This window comes from Salvia miltiorrhiza, chromosome 1 (assembly GCF_028751815.1).
Source record: "Salvia miltiorrhiza cultivar Shanhuang (shh) chromosome 1, IMPLAD_Smil_shh, whole genome shotgun sequence".
Lineage (NCBI taxonomy): Eukaryota > Viridiplantae > Streptophyta > Magnoliopsida > Lamiales > Lamiaceae > Salvia > Salvia miltiorrhiza.
In genome coordinates, this window is record NC_080387.1 from 53,596,430 (window position 1) to 53,620,000 (window position 23,571).

The 23,571-nt window shown below is 36.1% G+C and overlaps 5 protein-coding genes and 1 non-coding gene across 6 annotated transcripts in view; 2 read left to right on the forward strand and 4 right to left on the reverse strand.

Moving 5' to 3' along the window:
• LOC130992384 (T-complex protein 1 subunit beta-like) overlaps positions 1-23,571 on the forward strand; it is a 629,300-nt gene that overhangs the window by 561,074 nt on the left and 44,655 nt on the right. The window lies entirely within an intron of this gene.
• Positions 447-4,029, reverse strand: LOC130992590 (stemmadenine O-acetyltransferase-like). Its single transcript, XM_057917288.1, has 2 exons — positions 3,269-4,029; positions 447-1,236 (listed from the first exon to the last, which is right to left on the reverse strand). The coding sequence occupies exons 1-2, from the start codon at positions 3,931-3,933 to the stop codon at positions 552-554; spliced, it is 1,350 nt and encodes a 449-aa protein (XP_057773271.1). The 5' UTR covers positions 3,934-4,029; the 3' UTR covers positions 447-551.
• On the reverse strand, positions 10,568-14,348 carry LOC130992225 (ATP-dependent zinc metalloprotease FTSH, chloroplastic-like). Its single transcript, XM_057916777.1, has 5 exons — positions 12,840-14,348; positions 12,158-12,404; positions 11,883-12,066; positions 11,231-11,402; positions 10,568-10,955 (listed from the first exon to the last, which is right to left on the reverse strand). The coding sequence occupies exons 1-5, from the start codon at positions 14,103-14,105 to the stop codon at positions 10,734-10,736; spliced, it is 2,091 nt and encodes a 696-aa protein (XP_057772760.1). The 5' UTR covers positions 14,106-14,348; the 3' UTR covers positions 10,568-10,733.
• Positions 17,281-19,621, reverse strand: LOC130993417 (NADH dehydrogenase [ubiquinone] 1 beta subcomplex subunit 2-like). Its single transcript, XM_057918297.1, has 4 exons — positions 19,209-19,621; positions 18,442-18,487; positions 18,277-18,318; positions 17,281-17,521 (listed from the first exon to the last, which is right to left on the reverse strand). Exons 1-3 carry the CDS (start codon positions 19,316-19,318, stop codon positions 18,277-18,279), a joined length of 198 nt encoding a protein of 65 aa, XP_057774280.1. The 5' UTR covers positions 19,319-19,621; the 3' UTR covers positions 17,281-17,521.
• On the forward strand, positions 20,363-20,435 carry TRNAE-CUC (transfer RNA glutamic acid (anticodon CUC)). Its single transcript has one exon. It is a non-coding gene; the product is annotated as a tRNA-Glu (tRNA).
• Positions 20,725-23,275, reverse strand: LOC130993354 (uncharacterized). Its single transcript, XM_057918213.1, has 2 exons — positions 22,890-23,275; positions 20,725-21,140 (listed from the first exon to the last, which is right to left on the reverse strand). Exons 1-2 carry the CDS (start codon positions 23,000-23,002, stop codon positions 20,933-20,935), a joined length of 321 nt encoding a protein of 106 aa, XP_057774196.1. The 5' UTR covers positions 23,003-23,275; the 3' UTR covers positions 20,725-20,932.

The following is a 23,571-nucleotide window of genomic DNA, read 5'->3' on the forward strand; positions in this document are numbered from 1 at the left end:
CATATTTTATTACTAGAAAATGGTTGCTTCAATTTTTCAAAAAGAAAAAAAGAAAAATGATTGCTTCACATAAAAGAACATAATCTCGGAAATCAAATGTTCATTTGTTTATAATTTTTCATTTTAAAATCTATTCAGAAAGATTACATGAAAGTCCACGTAAAATTTTGAGAAGTTAAAATATCACATCAATACAGTTCTTATTAATTTTGATTATTTAGAATATTTTTTTTTGATTTTACACTTATTTAATTTTTTTTATTTTATATTCTTGATTAGCTTTTAGTCTTTAATTTCATTATTTACAAAAAAGACTATCACTTATTCAATTTCAACCACTCATTTAAAACAATGGTGAGACGACCTTTCTCCATTACATAAAAATCTAAAAATCACCAAACATTTTATTAAACATCGTGTCCAACCAAAGTGACATACTTTTGAAAGTAAAAACACAATTGATAAAACACACGAAACATCCTTAACTTACATAAAAATTAACAAAACAAATTGAAGTTGAATTGAACAATCAATAGAAGAAGAAAAAATCCTTAAAATCGTGATCTTAGATACAAAGTGGGACTAGGATCAACAGAAGCAATAGCTCTCAACTCCTCAACTTGATCGAACACCGACATATATTTATCTTCAAGAATCACCCAAGCTTCTATTCCATCTCCAAATCTAGTGTCGGTCAACCAAATCCTGTTCCAAACCAATCCCATCTCTGAATCAATATTGCTAGTCTCGCATCTACTAGACCACACCGGCTTGCCCCATCCGAAATCAATGTCGTAAACACCATGACCACATACGCTCGAAATGGGCAAAATGTCGACTTCTTGAGAATATTCCGTCCACATCAGTCGGAGATTCTCGTAATAGCCCATCAACCCCTCATCGCCGCGCATTCTGTTGATGTAGTCGTCGTCGATTTTGGTTATAGAGTCCCTCATTTTTTTTACTAGATCTCCTAACTCGGCGTTTTCGTCGTTGGTGCTCGTCGCCGGCGCCAGCGCCAGGAAATTGCCAAAGCATTCTGGGGGAAACGGCGGCTGGGCTCGGCGGCGGAGGTCCAAGGTTTGTGCGAGTAAGGATGTGGATTTACCATTTACCAGAGATGCAGACATGAAACATTTCCAGAGCAGGGCTGACACTACTTCAACCCGCGAGGGGAGTTTCACACTGGATAATTTCGATCTCAGTGATGATATTGCTGACGTGTCAAATATATATCTGTTGGAGATATTGCGATTTCATATTAGCTTGCGCTTAAATATTGAAGATGTTGAATCACTGAATGATTGAGAATAACAATGTATCGAATTTTCACGAGATAAAATAAGGTTGCATAAGTATTAAATCAGTTTGGGGCGAACTTCAATAGTAAAAGTAGTACGCGTACTGATATTTCTCTTCAGATGTCATTACCTCGAGTATTGAACTATACTTTTTTTCACAAATTCTCCTATAGATCGAGTATATGGGTGAAACGGGTCGAATCAGGGTTAGGATGCGGGTTTGGTGTGGGTCGGGGCAAATCTAGGCGCGGATCGCGGGTCTAGGTAAGATAACTTAAAGCAATTATTGTTGTGATGAAAAGTAATATTTCAAAAATATTACATTTTTTATATTAATAATTATTTTTATTTACAATAATAATTGTTTGACCAAAATAAGTACACACTTAGCTCCGGGCTCGCGCCCACACCCCGACTGTTCTGCCCAAGCCCGCCCCCTCACAACCCCGCGCCTGCCCCTCATAGCCCTGCACGGCTGCACCCTCCACTCAGATTGGGTCAAATTCATCTCACTTATATACTCGATCTCATAAAAGACTAACTCTAACATTTTGGTTATTTTGATCCATCTAAATGACGAAGTCTCTAACTTTTTAGTTATTTGGATCCATCTAATTAAATAACGAAGTTAATGGTTGACGTGTCTTTCTCGTATTTATGCTACTTTATCGTTAAATACTTAACAATGAATAATACTCCCTACATCCACTAATTTATGGCCTACTTGCCTTTTTGGTCCATCCACCAATTTATGTCTTATCTATTTTGGGTAAGTTTATATTCATATTTTAATCAAAATTGTGAGTCCTTTTAATAAATTGTGGCCTAATTGCATTGACTTTAATAAATTATGGTCTCTTTCTCCACTCAACTAATAAAAATACATTTTTTCTTAAAACTTGTATTTTACCTCCTAGGCTATAAATTAGTGGACAGAGAGAGTAATGAATAGTCAATTAATCATTCAACCCAGCAATTTTTTACATATATTTGTAATTAACTTTCTAGATTTTTTTTACTACAGACTATCCTTTTACAGTTTTACATATCCACATGCACTTCAATTTCTTTGAGTTCCTAAGTTTTTTTATTATCATCTTTTAATTTTCTATTCTTTTTATTTAGGATTTCTACTTTTTAAAAAAAATTATAGTTGACAATACTCTATATATAAATATAATTAAATATATAATACTCCCCTCATCAAAATTAAATATTTGGATTAAAAAAAAAACCTATATTACTAAGAGGGTGTTTGGCTAAGCTTATTTTAAAGAGCTTATAAGATATCTCAAGAGCTTATAAGATGTAATTTTTAAGAGCTTATAAGTTGTCAAAGTGTTTGGATAATTGAACTTATAAACTAGAGAGAGAAAATCAAAGAAAAATGAATTTGAATGATATATAATGAAAATAATAAATTATAGTTGAAAAATATTTGTAAAATGATTGTTGCATATGAGATTATAAAAAAATAAATTGGGGTAAAGGAACTTATTTTTGGGGGAGCTTATAAGCTATTGGAGCTTATAAGCTGTTTGGGAACTTATTTTGCCAAACATTTTAGAGGAGCTCCTAAACAGCTTATAAGTTGTTTTGAGGAACTTATAAGCTTCGGCAAACACCCTCTAAGACGGACGAAGTATACATTAATTTTGTGTTTTACACTAATATAAACTAAACTAAAAATCAATAATGTTACAATAACCAACGAAAAGTTAAATAATTGTAAAAACTGAAGATATACAATAATTAATGATCATGATTCTGATAATTCCAAATTAATTATATGAACATGATTCAGTAAATTTAGGAGGTCAGTTTGTGTTTATTGATTAAATAGATAATTAGAAAATACTGTATCAAATAAATAAAATTAAGAATAATAAATGTAGGTAGAAAATTAAAATTAACATTATGATTATTAAACACTCGCATCATGCTTATGCATAGGCGAGCCTGCTTACCTTCTGACGACTGACTTCCCGGTCTTGGCGATATCAGTGGTGGAACCAAGCGGCACCGGCATCTCCTCCTTCTGCGGAAACATATACTGCGCGATGTAGTTAGGGCAAACCGGCTCCTTGCTCCCACGCGCCGCCGCACCCCACGACCGAAGAATCGCCGACACCGTCGACGCATCGACCACCTTGTGCCAGAACACCGCCCCGATCGCTACGCCGCCGCAGTCAAAGCAGTTGACTTGTATCAGCGCGACGGCGGAATCAGGGCCGGGGTCAGTACCCCAATCGGTACCGCACGGCAGCAGGAGATCGGGGCGGGGATCCGCCAGATGCTCCGACAGCTCGTGGCCGCTGAATCGAGCGACCGTGAAGGGAACGCCGGCGTCGTTGCAGTCGATGAATTCACCCTCTCCGCTCGCTCTCCCGGCCAGCGGGTAGAACCGGGTCAAAATCACGGATAGCGATCGGGTCAGCTGCTGCATTATTTGAGAAGCAAACGAATCTGGATCGTTGATTTGCGTCGTGTTTGGGTAATAGAGGGCCAAGGCAAGAGCCGTTGGCGGGAAAATCTGGTCCAGCATCGAAAACTTGTAGTGTCGGAGATTTCGAGGCGTCGGAGATGATGGCTTCACGTTTGCGCTTGAGATTATTTTTATTTCACGTTCCATTTTTTTTTCTTTTTTGGGAAACAATATTTCGGGTTTTTTGAATGCACTAAATTCTGATGTATTTATAGAAACATAGAAAAATGGTTGCTTCACATAAACAACATAATCACTGAAATCAAATGTTCATTTGTAATTTTTCATTTTAAAATGTATATTCAGAAAGGATTAATTATATGACAAAGTCCACGGAAGATTTGAGAAATTAAAATATCACATCAATATATTTATTAATTTTGATGATTTAGAATATTTTTCGGATACAGCATATATATTAAAGTTAGACTGTATAGTTTTGAACTTACACTTAATTTTTAGATTTCCATTATTTTTACATGTTATTTACGTCCCTAAAAATTGTCACATTATTTATTGTCATGTCGGGATGCACTACAAAAAAAAGGCCTATTACCGGCGGCATTTCCCGTCGGTAATAGGGACACGGCGGCCGGGAAATACATTACCGGCGGCATTACCGCCGGCGACTTGCCGCCGATAACGTCCTCGTCGCTAATTCAATTACCGACGGCGAGCAATCACTGGTGGCCGCGTCAGCGGTAATGTCGCCGTTAAAAGGCGGAGAATCGTCGGAGAATTACCGACGGTAAACGCCGCCGCTAATTACTTGCGGCGCCACCGCCGCCAGTAATGTTGACCGGACGGCGGTGGCGATCTCGCCGATCTATGCCGGGTTATTATCGACGCGGTTGCGTTTTGTCGTCGGTAATATTTTAGAATTTATTTTTTTTATTTAATTTATTTTATTGTATATCCACAATTTATTTCATATTTATACAGTATTGCATAAGTTAGACGAACTTCCCAGTCGGTCACCCATCTTAGTTGTGCTTTAAGTCAAGCACGCTTAACCTTGAAGTTCTTTTCGAGTGGTCACCAGTACAGAACACTCGTATTATTGATATATCTAGTAGCTATTAATTCATTTAAAGTCTACTTCAATATACAATATCATATACATTCATAACATTAGAATATGCTGTCAATCTAGTTTATACATCATAAGTATTTTAATTTGGTAATTGGATAGTATTTTGAATTCATTTGGATATGTTAATTAAATGCAATGTTGTTTCTAAACATGAAATAAATAGTTTAATAAAACATAAATGTATAAAACAAAGTGTCAAGTGTAATGTTATTTCAAAACATGCATGAAATAACTAGTTCAACAAAATATAAATATATAAAAGTCAAGACGATGGACCAGGGATCATAGACCTAATCATTATCATCATCGTCATCATGAGTAGGGGATGGAGGTAGCTGACCCGTCTGCCTCATATACTGCTCCATCATAGCCATCCGCTCAAGGAGGGCTTGACGTTTCGCTCGTTCAGAATCCATGTCCTCCTCAGCCTTCTGCAGCCGCTCCTCCAGCGTGGAGATCCGTGTCTCATACAGCTGCTAAGACATTCCAGAAGCGCCAGTGCTGTGAGTAGACCCCCTACTAACCTAGCTCCGACCGGCACTTTCAGTGCCATAGAGTCGTGACTTGTCGGGGTGTACGACCTCGAAGTATACCTCATCGAGTCGGTCCTCTTGTCCTGTCTCAACAACAATGCGACGAAACTCCGCCTAATTCATACATAACAATGCATAATTGTTAGAAAAATAAATACATTTCACTATGTATTAATATTTGATTAAACTTAAACACTTACATCTATTTTCTCATCTTTCCGTGAGAGAATAATTTTGCTTCACAGATACGTCGTAAGTGTTCACACCTACATCCCAAAAATATTTCAACTCTTGTATCAGTGGCTGCAAGAATACGTCCAACTTCATCTTTGGGTTAGATGGCCCAGGCACGAAAACTGTGAGGAACATGAATTGTTCTTTCATGCACAACCACGGAGGCAAGTTATATGGTGTAACAATTATCGGCCAAGACGAATATTGACGTCCTGATTGTGCAAATGGGGCAAAACCATCTGTAGAGAGGCATAATCTCACATTTCTGGTCTCTTGAGCGAATTCAAGATAAACTGAATTCAAGTGTTTCCATGCCGGAAAGTCTGTCGGGTGGCGCATAACCCCATCGTCTGTTGAAGTCGCATGCCAATGCATATTCTCGGTTGTTGCTGCAGATGCAAACAACCTCTGCAGTCGGAGCGTCAAAGGAAAGTAGTGCATCTGTTTAGTGGGAACATGTTTCTTTCGCAATCTTCCAGATGCACACCGTGTCTCCTTATATCGTGACTCGCCGCAGAAGTTACAATTGTGCAACTCACTATCGTCCCCCCAATACAGCATACAATTATTAACACAACAATCGATCTTCTCTATCGGCAAACCTAAATCACGCAGATTTCTCTTCGTACTATAGAAGTCTTCTGGACAGTTGTTATCTTTCGGTAAAGCCGTTTTAAACATCAACGACAACTGATTGTAGCATCTCTCTGACATGTGGTTTTCAGCCTTTATGCTCATGAATTGAGTCATCCAAGATAATTGTGAGTAAGTGTCACAGGATGGGTACAATGGATTATCGGCTGCGTTCAACATATCATAAATCTGTTGAGCGTCAGGATTGGGCAGCTCCTCCAGATTTGGAAGATCTTTGTAATTACTAGGTCCAGCATGATCATGCACCATCCTTTCGTGGTTATTGTATGACCCATCATCCTCATCCATTACTTGGTAATTACTAGGTCCAGCATGTTCTGTCGGCATATACATCGGTGCTTCCCCGTGATAAACTCAGGTTGTGTAATTGAGGACAAATCCACGCCTACTAACATGTTCTCTGACTGTAGGTACAGATAAAAAGGCTGCATTCTTACACTTCTTACACGGGCACCTAATGTTATCTTCTCCATCTGTGTACACCGTTTGATTTATCGCATACTCAAGGAAACTCTCAAACCCCGTTTCAAATACAGAACGATCATTGTATCTCGCGTACATCCACATACGATTATCACTCATTCTTGCAAATTCTAATTGAAAAAAATAAATAAAAGATCATAAATTACTTGAATTAAACGAAATTTCGACAACATAACCCCACTATCCTAACTACCAAGTGTTCGACTCTACCAGCAGCTATAGTGATTATAGTGGTCCTAATTTACTAAGCCTATACTAGGTCTACCCGGCCCCCCATTGTCGAAACAATACAATACATATAAAGCCATAAAAAACAAAGTAATTAAATTAAAAACAATCATTTGTTGGGAGAAGATCCTTAAAAATAATCAATTTCTATCCCAAAGGGAGAAGATCATATAATAACATATCATTTCATCATAAACATATACTAGCATACTTAAAATTCAATTAATCATACTTAATTTAACAAATTTATCTAACATAAATAAATCTCTAACAAATTCATACTTAGAACTAATCATGCTTTATAATTAATCAAACTTTAATTTAATTAACATTAATTAGATTCTAACAAAATAATAGTAAAAACAAATTTAAAATTAATCTAATTTACATTAATTAGATTTTAAAAAAATAATAGTAAAAACAAATTTAAAATTAATCTAACTAATTAAAATTAATCATACTTCACATATTATAAATTAATTAAAATTAATCTAATTGACATTAATTATATTATAACCAAATTGATTAATAAACAAATAAAATAGGGAGAACGAGAGCGTACGGTAGTGGTTGGCGGCGGAGCGGTGGCGGCAGCGGCGTCGTCGAACTGAGACAATAAAGAGAGAAAATGAGATGTGAAAGTGAAAGAGAAAGAGGACCTGCAGGGGTGGCTGGCTGGCGGCGGTGGCTCGACGGCGGCAGCGGCTGGGGGTGGGGGTGCGGCAGGGAGCAGAGAGGGGGGGGGTGTTTTGCGTGAAAAGGGGATCTGGGAAGGGAAGGGCGGGATTTTAATTCAACAAATAGTGGCGGCAACACGCCGCCGGTAATATATAATGCCAATTAAAATTAAACTAAAATTAAATTATTTGATAAATACTGGTGGCGACAATGCCGCCGGTAAATTAAAAAAGGTGGGTCGCCTTGTTTGCCGTCGTTGTGCCGCCAGTAATTTCCGCAGGTATTTCGACGTTTTTTTGTAGTGATGTCTCTGAAAATTGTGGCCTATTCTTATTTGAAAATGACCCCACAAATTTTTTCTCCCACTATTTACAAAAGGTGTGAGACTCAATCTTTACTCAAATCCAACTATCACCTTTATCGGGTCACAAGGAGTAGTGTTTATGGATAGGTGTCCGATAACTATAATACTCCCTCCGTCCACAATTTAATGCTCTACTTGCCTTTAAAAATCTGTCCACAATTTAATGCCCTATTCTGCTTTTTGTATCCTTTTACTCTTCTTCTTTTCCTATATTTACTACCCTTTGCCACTCATGGACCCACCTTAAAACTACTTTATCATTTTTATATTCTATATTTACTACACTTTATCACTAGTGAACCCACTCACAACACCTTTATCACTTTAGTCAACTATCTTTATCACTTTAGTCAACTACCCTTATATTTCATCCACATCACATTTTTCAGCTTTCTTAGTTTTCGTGCCTACACCCAAATAGGGCATTAAATCATGGACGGAGGGAGTATTTGATTACTTGAATATTTTATAAATTTAAAATGAGTTCTTAAGTAGTGGGTATCACGTGAATAATAGTTAAATGATATAATAATATTAATAATAATCTTTTTTTTATATTAATAAGGGTTAAGATGCGGATCTACCCCTGAAGTGGACACCCCTAGAGCGTTGACTCCCCATTTTGACCTTGGTGCAAAAACCTCCTTCATAGTCCAAAATAAGGGTGCATTTAAACTCATAGTGATAATGGTTGCTTGACGCCGTTTTCTTTAAATAAAAAAATCGCCTCTAGGACCGCCGCGTCAGACCTATGGTCCTCGCCATCTCGTCGCCTCCGTTGATAACCGCCTCCAGCGGCGTGTTCGAATTTTTGGTAAAACCCATCGCCGGCTTCACGGCGGAGCTCCTTTGCGGGCTGCAGAAAGGTGATGTTGTCGAATTGAGTTCGGCGGTCGGTAGCGGTTTCGACATGGATCTAATCTCCCCATCGGAGAAATATCAAACGGTGCTAATCTTCGCTACATGATCTGGAATCAGGTAAATAGATATGTGTATAATTCTACTGTATATGCAACATACATTTGTTTTAGCATTGCCAATTATTTGTGCTCAATTATCTCACTGCAATTAGCAGTAATCAATAACTGATGCAGGTGAATTTATCAACCTGCCAGCACAAGAAGGAGCCCTTACTCCACCTAATTAAGATCGTCAACTCTCTCTCTCTCTAGTCTGACGAGTATGTGTCTTAATTTTATTGCAGACGGCGATCTCAAGCTCTTCGGTAAAGATTCTTCAATTCGTCATTTTCTCAAAATAAAAATTGATTTTCATTTTGTATAATCTAATTGGTTGGAGTACCGTAGAATCGAGGGCCATAACAAGATACATCGCGCACGCGTACGCCGACAAGGGAACACCGATGATCTTGGAGGATCCAAAGAAGATGGCAATCATCGGAGTTTGGTCCGAGGTGGAATCTCAGAGATTCGACGCGGAGGGGCAGAAGCTGAGCTTCGAGATTCTGGTAAAGCCGATGAAGAAAATGACGTGGGACCCACTTCAAAATAAATAAATAAATAAAAGAAACGGCGTCAAACAACCGTTATCACTATGAGTTTAAATGCACTCTTATTCTATCTAGACTATGGGAGAGATTTTTGCACCAAGGTCGAGAATGAGGAGGTCAACGCTCTAGGAGTGTCTATTTCAGGAGTTCCGCACCTTAACCCTATTAATAATAATAGTTGATAAGGTATAGTTTAACTGTCAAAGTTGTCACAGTTTGAATGTTTGAGGATGGTAACGAAGAAGATATCTCAATAAAATCTTTTTTTCATCGTGGACCATGGGATATGCCACCAATTATTGTCTATTTGTAATTGTAGATAACAAGTAATGTATATATTGAAAGTTATAAAATTAATGGTCGAGTGTGATTGTTTCAATTTACTAAAATTTAGTGTGATGCATGTTTAGTAATATAAAAATACTTGAGCATATAACCAATTAGTAATTCTCTTTCTGACTTTATAATTAAATAAACGGGACTTCAATTATTCACACATCATAATTATAGTAATTTAAGTAAGCAAGCTGTATCAAAGAGTAATTGGTTTTTAATTAATATGGGAGACGTGTAATGTTGGCACTTGAATAGTTTTAATATTTTAACGTTATGACTTACTCTAAAATCTAAATAATGGTAATGATTTTTATGGTGTAATAATGATCTACATTTGGATGTTTTTTTACATCATTTTGAAAGAGGAAAAAGATAAACTAGGGTCCAAATCCGTTGTCCGTTGATCCGTGGCTCTAAATAATTTAAACATAAATCTTATTTTATAAACCTAATGTATTTGATCTGGACTTACGAAACAAAAAATTGGATTTGAATCTAGCCTAGCAAGATCCGATTCAGGTCGAACCATTAGAAATAATTACTATTACAAAAAGGGTATGTTATTTTCTTAAAAAATATTGGCTCCGTCCCAATTGACTTGATCTATTTCTTTTCGCCACGATACGAAAACAAGTGGACAAGATAAAGTGCAGATAGAGGATCTCAAGTGCTCCGTAATGAACCAACCCCATTTGCTATAAGAGAGTTAATGCATACGAGTTCAGTTTGGCTAAATGCAAGTAAGTGTATTCATTTCTTACTCAAATATGTATAATTTTACAAATGTTAATATGTAGACCTAAATATACAAATCTCAAATGGGAAAAGACCGAATCATGCCACAAACAGCTCGGCCTTACCATCGATGAAGAGGCTCATGAACTCTTCCCCATCCACAGTTTCTTTCTCCATTAGCAACTGCGCCAGCTTGTGAAGGATGTCGATGTGGGTCGAGATTATCTGCTTCGCTCTTATGTACGCTTTGTCCACGAGCTCTCTCACCTCTGCATCTACAATGTCTGCAGTCGCCATCGAGTAGTCTTTCTGGGTTGTCATCTGTAGTTAAACACCATGTGTTTCAATCATCAAGAACCAATGTAATACCAAAAACTAAAGGGGCGTTAATTCAGCCCAAAACTGATGGGTTGGCCCGAATAGACTGGCCCTAGAGATGTCAATCAAGCATGAAACCGACGTGTTTGTCCAATTAGACCAAGAAAAAATGAGGATTATGACTGAAAATTTCTAACTCAAACCAATTAGCATGATAATCCGATAGGGTTGGCCCAATAAACATCCCTACAAAGAAGTGTTGCAAGAATAGGAGGTACCGATTGTCCGAGGAAGGGATTTCCACCGGGTCCGCCAATGGCTATTTGTCCAATTTTTTTGCTGAACCCAAATCGCTCGACCATTTGCCTTGCGACCCTAGAAACTTGCATGAAGTCGTTGGATGCCCCCGTTGTCACGTTGTCTTGTCCAAAGATAACCTCTTCTGCAACTCTGTAAGACAAAAGAGAAACAAGGAAACGAACAACTTAAGATCAAGCGGTAAAAAAGAAATCTATAATGGTTTCTTGACATCTCAACACTAATTAGTTGAGTTGATGTTCTTTTCTGTGCCTCGAGAATTGAAATCTCATATTAGCTTGTACTAATCAAGCACAGATTTATATCATCTACAATGCCAGATTAAACAAATTCTTTGATTATGGATCGCAATCGCGCCAAAGGATTGAAACCATATGTAGATAAGCTCTTGAGAATGATTACAACCTATAGAACATCCAATTCAAGCATACTGCATGAAAATATCATATCATCTCTGCATTTCGGAGGAGCTGTCGACATCTTATCATCAAATATGAAACCACCTCAAATGTATTTAAATTCAAATATTTTATAATCCAAAACAGTTTATGATCACCTTATACATCAAACTTAAACATAGATTTTTCCAAGGACTCGGAATGAAAAACTGACCTTCCACCCAAAGCAACCGCCATCTGATTTTCTAGGTAGCTTCGACTGTACAACCCCGATTCAAGTCTTTCTTCACTTGGTGCGAAGAAGGTGAGTCCACCAGCCTGACCACGAGGAATGATGGAGATCTTTGCGACAGGATCATATTCCGGCATCAGGGCACCAACCAAAGCATGCCCAGCCTCTACAAACATAAACACAAAGACAGTTGCAGTTAAGTAACCAATAGAAGTAACATCACAGGCAAAAGACGAATCCCCAATATGCTTTCATACCATGATAAGCCACCAGCCTTTTCTTCTCATCAGATACGACGGCATTCTTCTTCTCAGGTCCAGCAATGATCCTCTCCAGAGCATCTGATATCTCATCCTTGCTTATCTCCTTGAGGTCACGACGTGCTGCAAGAATGGCTGCTTCGTTCATCAAGTTCTGCAAATCAGCTCCAGTGAAACCCGGTGTCCTCCTTGCTATCTTATCAAAGTCCACATCCTTCGCAAGCGCCTTTCCTCTGGAATGCACCTAATTTCAAGAAAAATGATCCCAATAAGACTATGCACAACCGTCTCTTTTGCTCACATGACCAATAAAACTCAGAAAATCTGCTACCAGTTACTACATGTTTGAGGAGTATTGGATCAGACACAACCCAAATGTTAGAAATCAACTCTAATCAATACATAAACCTCAAGAAAATCTACATCACAGCATTCACAAACTACTGTTAGAAATTTACTCTAACCAATGCCTCAAGAAAATCTACATGTCATAGCATTCCAAAATACTGTTAGAAATCAACTCTAATCAATACATAACCCTCAAGAAAATCTACATCATAGCATTCACAAACTACTACAAACACTCGTTATAGTATCAATTAAAGATCGCTACACAATTTATAGTAAACAAAACCCTAAATGCAGAGCTGTAAACCTAAAAGAGAGTTCAGTCACAGACCTGAAGAATCTTGACTCTGCCAGCAACATCAGGTCTGTCCACAGTGACCTGTCGATCAAACCTCCCCGGCCTCAACAGCGCGGAATCAAGAACATCCGGCCTGTTCGTTGCAGCCAGTACGATAACACCGGAATTCCCAGTGAATCCATCCATCTCAGTCAAGAGCTGGTTAATGGTCTGCTCCCTCTCGTCATTCCCACCACCAAGCCCTGCCCCTCTCTGCCTCCCCACAGCATCAATCTCATCAATGAACACAATGCAAGGAGCTTTCGCCTTAGCCTTCTCAAACAAATCCCTGACCCTCGAAGCTCCCACGCCCACAAACAGCTCCACAAACTCTGAGGCAGCGCACGAGAAGAAGGGCACTCCGGCCTCCCCGGACACCGCCCTCGCCAGGAGGGTCTTCCCCGTGCCGGGTGGGCCCACCAAAAGGCAACCTTTTGGGATCTTTGCACCCAATGCAGTGTATTTATCAGGGTTTTTCAAGAAATCAACCACTTCTTGCAGCTCCAATTTGGCTTGATCAGCCCCTGCAACATCAGCAAATGTCACACCGGTCTCGGGAACCTCCTGAAACTTGGACTTCGACCGCCCGAAATCCATCGGGCCGCCGAGCCCACCGGGCCCTCCGGGCCCTCCCTGGGCCCGTCTGAATAGGAAGAAAAGCCCTGCAAAAGCAATGATTGGAAACAGCAAATTCCCAATAAAATTGAAGAGCCCATTTCCAGAATCGCCCTCGGAAACAGAAATATCGACGCCGTTCATCGCCAAAATGTCGATCAAATCAGGGTCGTTGGGCACGACCACGCTGGCCCTCCGGCCGTCCACGGCGGTCAGCTGAAGGGTGCTTCCGTCTTTACTAAACCTAACTCTCTCCACCTTCCCCTTCTTCACCGCGTTCAGGAACTCGCTGTACCGCCATTGGGAACCATCTGGGAGGTCGGAGGCGGGCTGGGCCTGAGGCTTGGGTGCGTTCAAGATCAAATTTTGACCGAATGGCGACGACGGACCGGGCTTCTGGGCCTCAACCTCAATTACCTGCGGCGTGGGAGCAGGCGGCGGAGAGACTTCCAGCGCTAGCGCCTGCGGAGTGAAGGAAGAGAAGAGTAGAGCTGCGACAGCCGCTTGATTCGTGAGATTCCTCGATTTGTTGGAATCGAGAACTGATTTTGGGACGATGAATTTTCGTGGGACTGTTTTAGGAGTTGGGGCGGAGATGAAGATTTGGGTGCCGAAGAAGGTAGGGTTAGTTAATGGCGACGCCATTGAAATTGTTGAGCTGATTGGTTGCTGCGATGCGATGAAGTTTATAGGGTTTAAAGGGAGTCGGAAAAGGATCTTTTGCAGAAGGAAAATGGTAGAATATGAGAAATGTAAGTAGAGTTATGGCTGAATTGAAGCCATAGATTTGAGTTTTGGTTGGATTTGCTCTACGTGTTTGTGATATTATCCAGTCGTGGTTGCTTCGATTGTTCGAGAATGAAGACAAAAGAAAAGGATTGGAAGTCATTAATACACACTTGCTCCCATTCGAAAACACAAAAAATATTTTAATTATGTTTACTCAAACATACTAATTAGATAGAAAATATACATTTTTTTTTTCTGTTAACTCATGCATTAGAAATTACAAATAGTAGTGCTTCGTAATTTATCTTTGTTTGATTAGGTTTCTGTTCTTTTATTTATATATTTATTTAGAGTCTGCATTCTTTCACTTCTATTTCAAGTATAACGTCCATTCGTGCAATGTACGACAAACATCAAAATTAAATAATATGTTTAAATAATAAAATATCAAATAAAATTAAAATATATTTTAATAATAAAATAAAATAAAATAATTCACGTCAATTACTCAATAAAATCTTGAATTTGAAGCGTATATTTCAACTTTGTATAATATATAATGATAATTATAGTTATTAAATAAATTTAAATTATTTGATAATGAAAAGTGACATTACACATTCTTATTATCATCATCATTATTATTATTATAGAGTACTAAACATCATAATAAATAAATTAATATTTTCATACACAAATATAAATAAAAAGTTGTAAAATGTTAATGAAGAGAGAAAATATAAATTATTTTTAATTTTAATTTTTTTCATAATTTATTCATTTTAACTTCATTTTTTATGATTTTTTATACCATATTAAAGATCTTTTCACGAACTTAAATTTAAGATGTACTATTTTCGTCCCATTATTTATGGCACATAGCTTTTCGGCACATAGATTAAGAAAAGTAAGATTATGATGTAAAAGTGTGTACAAAATATGTGGACTTGTGTGATTTGTAATCTAAAAGTCTGTAAATGTATGTGGGCCCATGTCATTTGTAGTGTAAAATTATTATCAAAAATAGAAATGAATCATTTAACTTGGGACACCGTGACATGGAATATGTGTCATTAATAATGGGACGGATGGAGTAGTATATTAAGTGTTTTTTTATGAATTAAATTTGATAATATTTAGAAAAAAATAAAGAAAAAAAATAGAGAGAAAAAATAGTGAAAAACTTAGTAAAAGAAGAGAGTGAGAAACATGGAAGGAAAAACTCATCTTTTATATACTCCTTCCGTCCCACGAATCTTGACACGTTTTCTTTTTTGGGCCGTCCCGCGAATCTTGACATGTTTCCATTTTGGTAATAATTATTACCTTTTCTCTCCTACTTTATCACTTTTATTATTTTCTCTCTCCTATTTTATCACTTTTATATTTTATTAACTACACACTTAAAACACTAATCTACAACTCCTTAATTCTCGTGCCGAATCTAAACGTGTCAAGATTCGTGGGACGGAGAGAATATTATATAGATATATAGATTATGTTTTACTAGTATTTTATGATAGTTAAAGTTAAGTCCTTATAAAGAGTCTTTTAAATACAAAAATCCAATTTGAGTTTTGAGTAAAATTAAATACTTCTATAATAGTATTTTTTTTTTAATCTTGAGTTGGTTATCTAGTTACTTCTTTTTTCTGATTTTTATAGTCTTTCGTTTGTCCTTATAATATTTTTACTTGCATTTTATCTTTTCCAATTAAATACTTTCTCCGTTTTACCTATCTTAAGACATTTTCATTTTTGAACGTTCCACCTATTTTGAGACATTTTCTTATTTGGCAAAAATTTTATCATTTATTTACTTTTTTCACTTTTTTACTTACGCACAAAATACTATTTTTCTTAATTTTTGTGTTCAAATAAAAGGTCTCAAGATAGTCGGGCGCAGATGGAGCAAAAGAATACATAAGTTATGATTTGAAATTAAGCAAGTAATATTTCGTCAGCAGAGAGAATGATTAGTTATCAAAAGAAAATACTACGATCAGGGACGGATCTAAAGGCCAGGCACCCCAGGCCGTCGCCCGGTCAAATTTTTTTTTTGTTACCTATAAATGTATGATTTTAATTTTTTTTATCTATATATGTTAATCTCGCCCGGTCATAATTATGTCATTTCAAATAATTATTCAAGATTCAACTCGTTTTCTTTATTAAAACTTTATTAGAATCATCCGGTGAAATCTCGCCCGGTCATTATTAAATTTCTACATCCGTCCCTGACTACGATTATTGAGCAAGTAAAACTAAAATTTAATGGACCAGACCAAATGTGTGTATATCTCGAGAAATTTTTCGAATGTTAACAGTAAATGCAGAGTAGATTTGAAGAACGTGGACTTGAATGCAGCTTCTAATTTGGAAGTTTGGAGGTGCTACATATTTTCCAAGTGTTAGGTTGACGAGTAGTTGTTACATATTTTATTAAATAAACTCGCAATACTGGTCATATAAGATAATATTAAACTATAATTTCATTTTAAATAAAAACTACACGGTAAAAATTATGAAAATATGATCAATTGTATCAATAGAAAAAAATTATAATAGAAATATATCTTTATAATCTAGAGTAAACGAAATGAATAAAAAAATAGAAATAAAAAATTATTTCCAAAAATAATAAGGTAATTTTTTATGGGAAAATATAACATACTATTTTTAAAAGTGGTTGTGCTTTTATATATATATATAGATATAGATTCCTTGTGTATAAAATTATACCTTGTCCAATAAAAAAAAAAGTGATGCCCAAAATTTTATACCACTTGCCCCTATAAGGTGATTAATATCCATAGTTGTTAGTAGATTTTATATAGCATTCAGTTATAAACTTTGGTAGATTTTGTATAGAATTCAATTATTTTTATTTTTTTTTATGTTGCATTTTGTGCGGTGGTTGAAAATTTAAATATTGTTTTGATCAGACACTTTAAAGTTTTAAACATTCGTCAGCAAAAGAACGATTAGGTACCAAAAAACTATGATTATCAAAGTTTTTGAACAAGTAAAACTTATTTTTTACGGCGAACACTTTCTTAAGCTTAAAATTTAATGGAGCATAAGGATACGATTTTCTACCCAGTAAATGCAGAGTAGATTCTCATATTGGAATGGTATTACATAACATAATATAGATAAACCAGATAGCAGAACTGAAAATAAACAGAGTCCAAAAAACTTGTACAATGTCTCAAGCTAAGTCGACTTCTCCTCAGTCGATTTATTGTACATAACATTCAAAGAGAGTTGCTCAACCCAACAAAAGATCGGCAGAGTTGCTTCACGTTCCATATTAGAATTGCACCACAGTTCTGGAAAAAGGGCACAAGAGACTATGAAGAACACGTTGCGAGTTGTAAGCTTGAAATATTTATCATGCCAGTATATTATTATTGTGGAAGGGAAAATATGTGGTCATGACTCATGACAAAGATAAAAGACTCAATTCTTTAAGCAACAAACCCTACTACAGTCGACACAGTTAAAGTAAAAAGATGATACCCATTATCCCAAATGAAGATCTCAGAAACAAATCAGGGAACTAGCAGTTCACTACCGGGTAGCTATGCAACTAAACTTAGCTGGTTCACCGCTAAAACCAACAATCCTTCAAAGAATCAAATAAGGAAAATCTACATTGCCTAAGCTAAAAACACTACACCTCAAAGAAACCAGGGGGTATGCAAGAAGGGCTATAGCCTATAGCAAATCTAAATGTGTATTAAGTATTGTTGAGTTGTTTAGCAGCAACCAGTTGCAATACTTGGAAAATAGATCATATTGAGTTGCATAAATGTCGAAACCTGTACAAAACAATAAATATACCATCTATATTTCCACCCAGATTCAAGGATAAAGTATTTGGTTTCTAGATGGGTTTTAAGAAATGGTTTTATTTACAGTTTCACTCATTGTTCTTTACAAATTAACATTAGTAGTATCTTCGATAGGAAAAGGATAAACAAATTTACATGCAATATAATAATTGGATGTTAGATATGTGATATCCACAGACTTAATACCAAATCAGTCACAGTAATCAAATAGATGGGAATTAAAAACTTACCTAGTGATGATCATCATGACCTTCCCAAGGATGTCTCCAGCCCTAAGAGCATGTGAAGTTACTTCATAAAACCATTTAACAGTGCTACTTTAAGGCATAACACCTATATATATATATATATATATAAACTTACAACATACACAACCCAGAAAAATCAACACTTACCAACACAACAGGGCCATCTTGTTTTGCCCTATAGAGAATCCAAAACCTGAAAGCTGGAACATGTTAATAGCATAAATCAAAGGTAAATTTAGAGCCATATGCCACATAAAACTCAGTGGTAGAAGGTTCAAAGCAACCATTCATGGAAGTTACTTCATGTAACTGACATTCTTCATAAGAATATCGAGTAAATAATGGCAGATTAAGGATATTAACTGACAACATCTTGTAACCTCTTAAGTAAATGATAATTCAATAACAATACCAAAAGAAGGAATAAATCAGGTATCATCTGAAAACGCACATTCTCCAATTCCTCTAGGGAAAATCTTTCAGCTCATCAAGAATGCCACCTCCCATAGAATAAACTGATCATCTACTGCTTATTACATTCCTCAACTCAAACTTGAAATTGACTCGGACCTCCAGGAAGGGACATCTACCTAAACAAAACCAACATCTAAAACACAGATAGACACACAATCCCCCCTCCCCACCCCACACACCCACCAACGCATTAGAAAAAGGCTAAAATAGTCAAATACTCAAGGATATCAATTCCAATTGAAGACCGTACAGATCTAACATCGAAAACAACCAACCAATTAGAGCTACAATCAGCTCAACAAAATAATTGTAACTGGAATCGATTTCAATTCGCGATGGACACTAATCTAACACGTACACGTCAATTACTCCGAAACCGATCAACCATTTCAATGCGTGTCGAAAGTGAAATGTAGGAATGTATGTAAGCAGTTTCTCACCACATGACGGCACAGAGGCCTTTGCCGGTGACAGTGTGCCAGCGCTTAGGCTGATGCAGAGTCACGCCTTTGTACGTGATGCCATGGCCGTGGCCGTGTCCTCCGCCCATTTTCTTGCCGAATTGCTAATTGAATTTCAGCTAGGGTTAACCTGATGGAAGAGCTATGTAATTTGGGGGAAACTGAAATGAAGATCAAAATTGGAACTTTAAACTGCCCTCGAAGTTTTCGAATATCTCATATTGTACCCAAACTATTCTATATTTCCAATTCAAACTCATCGTTTCATTGCTCTTTTTTTTATTCTTTTTCTTTTTTTGATAAATTAATAAATTAACAAAGAAAATCAAAGATTGTGGAATGTAAATTCGAACTCAAAATCTTTAACATTAGACATTAATCATTCTATTATTAGATCAGCACATGTATACTTCTTCTTTTTTGTTAATACTTATAGAAGCTTCACAATCACTATTTAATGTTACTTTTAACATTTTTAATCTTGTGGATGATATATTTTCATTGAGAAATTCAGATAAGTCAAGGCCATAAAAAATTCTTAATTAATTCATGATAACATATTTTATTTGTAACTTAAAAAAAAAATTCAAAACTTGACCTATGAAAATATTAAAATGAATTTACAATTTTTCAAGAAACTTGGAAAACTTAAATAAAACTTAATCTTGTAAATTTTAGTAGTTTACATACAAAAACTCCACAATTTAAAAGTCACCTATAAAAATTCATTATCATAAATATTTCCTACGTCTATTAAAAATAGATGACACAGATTTTAATGAAAATTGTTAAGATATTGTAAGTGGAGGAATGATTTCACTTAAAAAATAGTATTAATAATGATAATTAATTGTATTGTTAGTGAAAAAAAGTGTCCCACCATGTGAGAGAAACATTTCAAAAATAGAAAGAGACTAATTTTTGTGGACATCCCAAAATGACAAAAATTGACTATTTTTTGTGGACGAAGGAAGTATATAGATTATATAAATCAAAGTCATTTATGAAAGAAAAATAAATCTCAACAATAACTGATAAGTATTTCTTAAAATTCAATAATAATTCAAAAGTCAATGAAAAAGTAAAAAAAAAAACATCTTCTTAAGTAAAACGAAAACATTAAGTATCAACAATCCGTTGTAGTCTAGTTGGTTAGGATACTCGGCTCTCACCCGAGAGACCCGGGTTCAAGTCCCGGCAACGGAACATTTTTTTAAAAAGAAAATTGCAACCTTTTTTATCAGTTTTTTTTTTTGTGAATTTTTTTAATCAGATTTTATATTTTGTATTTTATAGTTCCATTTACTCATTATACAGTCACTTGTGAACTAAAATACACATATCTTAGAAGAAGCTTGAATCCAAAAAATTCATCAAATTTTACTTATTTAAGTGATGGTATAAGATAGTCCGTATCTCTATTCATTGCCTATTAGTGAAATATGAAGATTCATAGCAATAGAAGGGACTAGAATTGAAGGCAGCTTACCTATCATTTGAGGCATTAAAAAATCCAGCCACCTAACAGTAAAAAATTCCAACACCTTGTGGATGTTTACAAGCTTTCATCATCTAGCATGACATACAATTACAGACCTCAAATCAAGAAAAGTAAAAAAAATTGACCAAGTGCAATGATCAAGAATCCTTACAATCTACATGGAAAAAAAAGGAGCTAATGCTTTTGGTCAGAAATTTCCCAATTACATAGACAAAGGTAGAAGCATCCTTCGCTTCTTCTTCCGAGCAAGTCTTACTTTCTTGCTAATTTTCATTAATAAAAGCAATAGCATAGTAATGAATATAAAAATAATAGCTAGCCTCATGTGCCTAAAATATAACGAAACAGCTGAGAAAACAAGGAATGCCAGTATGACAAGTTCCCATATGACAAAGATTGCAACATCAACCCTGCAAACACAAAGGAAAAAAAGAAAAGGCACGCATTAAAAGTTGAGGACGGTGTGAAGTAATTAACTGAAAAATAACTGAATCTGGAAATATGAATATCTAAGTTTGAAGACTTCCAACCTATATCAACAAAACAAGAACCAATTACCGTAGCAAATACCAATTATAATGTGATTTCAAGAATGACAATGTCAACCAGATAGTAGTTCCAAAAAGCAGCAAGAATTATTATCTAGGTGAACTGAGATTATTGGGGGAACAAGTCCCACATACCAAACAGAGCTCATCACCAAGTAAGTGATAACTGACCGATGACCTCGCTAAAATCGTTACAATTTACTGATTATTTTGCATAGTTGACAACTTGACATGAAGCCCCTCTTTATTACTAATGATAAATCAGTTATTTTACAAACAAATAGGAGACTTTTAACCTTAGCTTCACTGGAAAAACCAACTTGAGTAGTTCTCACAGTGATTTATTGCATAAAGTTTTATATGTACACTTGCTATTAGATTCTAGATCTGGAAATAGAAAGGCAGAATCTTCTAGCAGATTTGCTTTGAAGAGTTAAGATAAGCTCAAGGAAATCCTTCATTTGAATCTTGCGATGTCCCCAAAGTGGTAAACTTTTGAGCACAAAATCGAAGAAAGAGTTTCCATAAATTTGACCTAATTCAATAGACTCATTATTTGACCTAAATAGTTTTGCAACCCAAGGATAATCAAAAAGCCATATGAGACATAGCTAGCTGCAAACCTGAGTGTATTGTCATTATGCACATTCAGACATGCTCCCGCATATAAACGGTTCAACTGAGTTGTAGTTAGATTATGATATACTAATGGCAGGTTTGCAGATGTTCCTAAATGCAACCAATATAACTGACTTGTATATTCAGTTTCAGACATTGATCTGTTTGTTTCCTTATTTAATATGAGGTAATTGTCTTTTTCGCTTCCATTTAGGTAAACTTCAATGATGGAGTTATAGGTGCTATGTAGAGAGTGCACACTAGATAGTTTGACCTTATAATGAATATCAACAGTTATCTCTAAGCTTTTTAAACCTTTTTCTATGAGATCATTGCCAAGGATTTCTCTTCTCGCATTGCAAGTAATTGTTTCTCCTTTATTTTGCCATATATCTACTTGTGGGTATGCCTAAACATACCCGGGGGCAAGGAAGAGAACGCAGAGAAAGTTCTATCAGTTAACATTCTTATTAACAGCTCTTGAAAGACAAAACTATGTCTGTGAATTAAAATAAACATCTGCCATGCTTAATACACAATTGCCAACATAAACCTCCAACTATTCAGCATGTCAGGAAACTTCTAATTATGAACATTTGCTAATTGCTAACGTTAATCACAATCAACAGTATCAAAATTCAATTATGATTTCATCTAGGTGGGGGTGTGTGTGTGGTTTGTATTATTTATAATGTAATTTCATCAAAAAAAAAAAATCAATTATGATTATATCATGTCCAGATTCTCTGATATCAATATTTAATTCCTCGATATTGAACAAAAGAGGTGCAGCACGTAAAACCCAAGATCATACATACTTATAGCAACAGTATTCAATAAACGCAGAACCTCACACCAATTCACCTAAAACTACGCAATCCCTTCCATAAACGATAATGAATGAAAGAAAACTAAAACAAGCTGCTATTAATAAAAACATGAGTAAATACCACAGAGACTAATTCCATTTTTAAGATAAAATTGAGTACATACCTCGAAGAGGCGAGATTGGTTGTTGAGGAGAAAAAGGAAACGGAAGCCCAATCATGCTTCGACCGAATCTGATACTCTCTCAGCTGCTCCGCCAAATTTGATCGCGTAATCATTATCTCTGATCACACGCGCCGCCGCGCCTGGTTTCCTTCTCCCCCTTTCTCTACGCCGCCTCCTCTTCTACTACACGTGATTTATGATGTATTTGATACGCAATCGAATTCGGAACCAATCGAATCGTGTTGATGTGTGAAGGAGGTCGTCGACGGCAGAGAAGCTGACTACCGGCGACGGCGATCTTCAACTGACGATCGGGGATGGAATAAGCGAAATGAAGAGGAAAACAAAGAAACGTTTTCAATTTTTTAATAAAAGATTTTATGTATGTTGTGACTTGTGATTTTAACAACTGTACGAAATTACCCCTACATTAGTTGGAGCATCTAACAAAATAGTATATTAAATATTGGACTTTGTTATAAATTCCTGGACTAAATTGTAAAAAGAGAACAAGAAGAATTGATTTTTTTTTTAACATTCAACGATATTATTACTATGTTCGTCCGCTAAAACATATTTCCTCCATCCCATTATTTTTGTCTTCTTTTCCTTTTTCGAATCGTTCCACGAAATATAACCCATTTTATTTTTTGGCAAAAGCTACGGACGATTATCTTCACTA

What these genes read in the sequence shown, in the direction of transcription:
- LOC130992590 (XM_057917288.1), bottom strand. Translation starts at nt 3,933, where the DNA reads ATGGAACGTGAAATAAAAATAATCTCAAGCGCAAACGTGAAGCCATCA. An exon ending in GGGAAGTCAGTCGTCAGAAG is followed by an intron (nt 1,237 to 3,268) that starts GTAAGCAGGCTC and finishes TATCTCCAACAG; the next exon opens with ATATATATTTGACACGTCAG.
- LOC130992225 (XM_057916777.1), bottom strand. Translation starts at nt 14,105, where the DNA reads ATGGCGTCGCCATTAACTAACCCTACCTTCTTCGGCACCCAAATCTTC. An exon ending in GCGGTTGCTTTGGGTGGAAG is followed by an intron (nt 11,403 to 11,882) that starts GTCAGTTTTTCA and finishes TTTGTCTTACAG; the next exon opens with AGTTGCAGAAGAGGTTATCT. An exon ending in ATCCCTTCCTCGGACAATCG is followed by an intron (nt 10,956 to 11,230) that starts GTACCTCCTATT and finishes GTTTAACTACAG; the next exon opens with ATGACAACCCAGAAAGACTA.
- LOC130993417 (XM_057918297.1), bottom strand. Translation starts at nt 19,318, where the DNA reads ATGGGCGGAGGACACGGCCACGGCCATGGCATCACGTACAAAGGCGTG. An exon ending in GGCCTCTGTGCCGTCATGTG is followed by an intron (nt 18,488 to 19,208) that starts GTGAGAAACTGC and finishes TCCAGCTTTCAG; the next exon opens with GTTTTGGATTCTCTATAGGG. An exon ending in AAGATGGCCCTGTTGTGTTG is followed by an intron (nt 18,319 to 18,441) that starts GTAAGTGTTGAT and finishes ACATGCTCTTAG; the next exon opens with GGCTGGAGACATCCTTGGGA.
- LOC130993354 (XM_057918213.1), bottom strand. Translation starts at nt 23,002, where the DNA reads ATGATTACGCGATCAAATTTGGCGGAGCAGCTGAGAGAGTATCAGATT. An exon ending in ACCAATCTCGCCTCTTCGAG is followed by an intron (nt 21,141 to 22,889) that starts GTATGTACTCAA and finishes TTGTGTTTGCAG; the next exon opens with GGTTGATGTTGCAATCTTTG.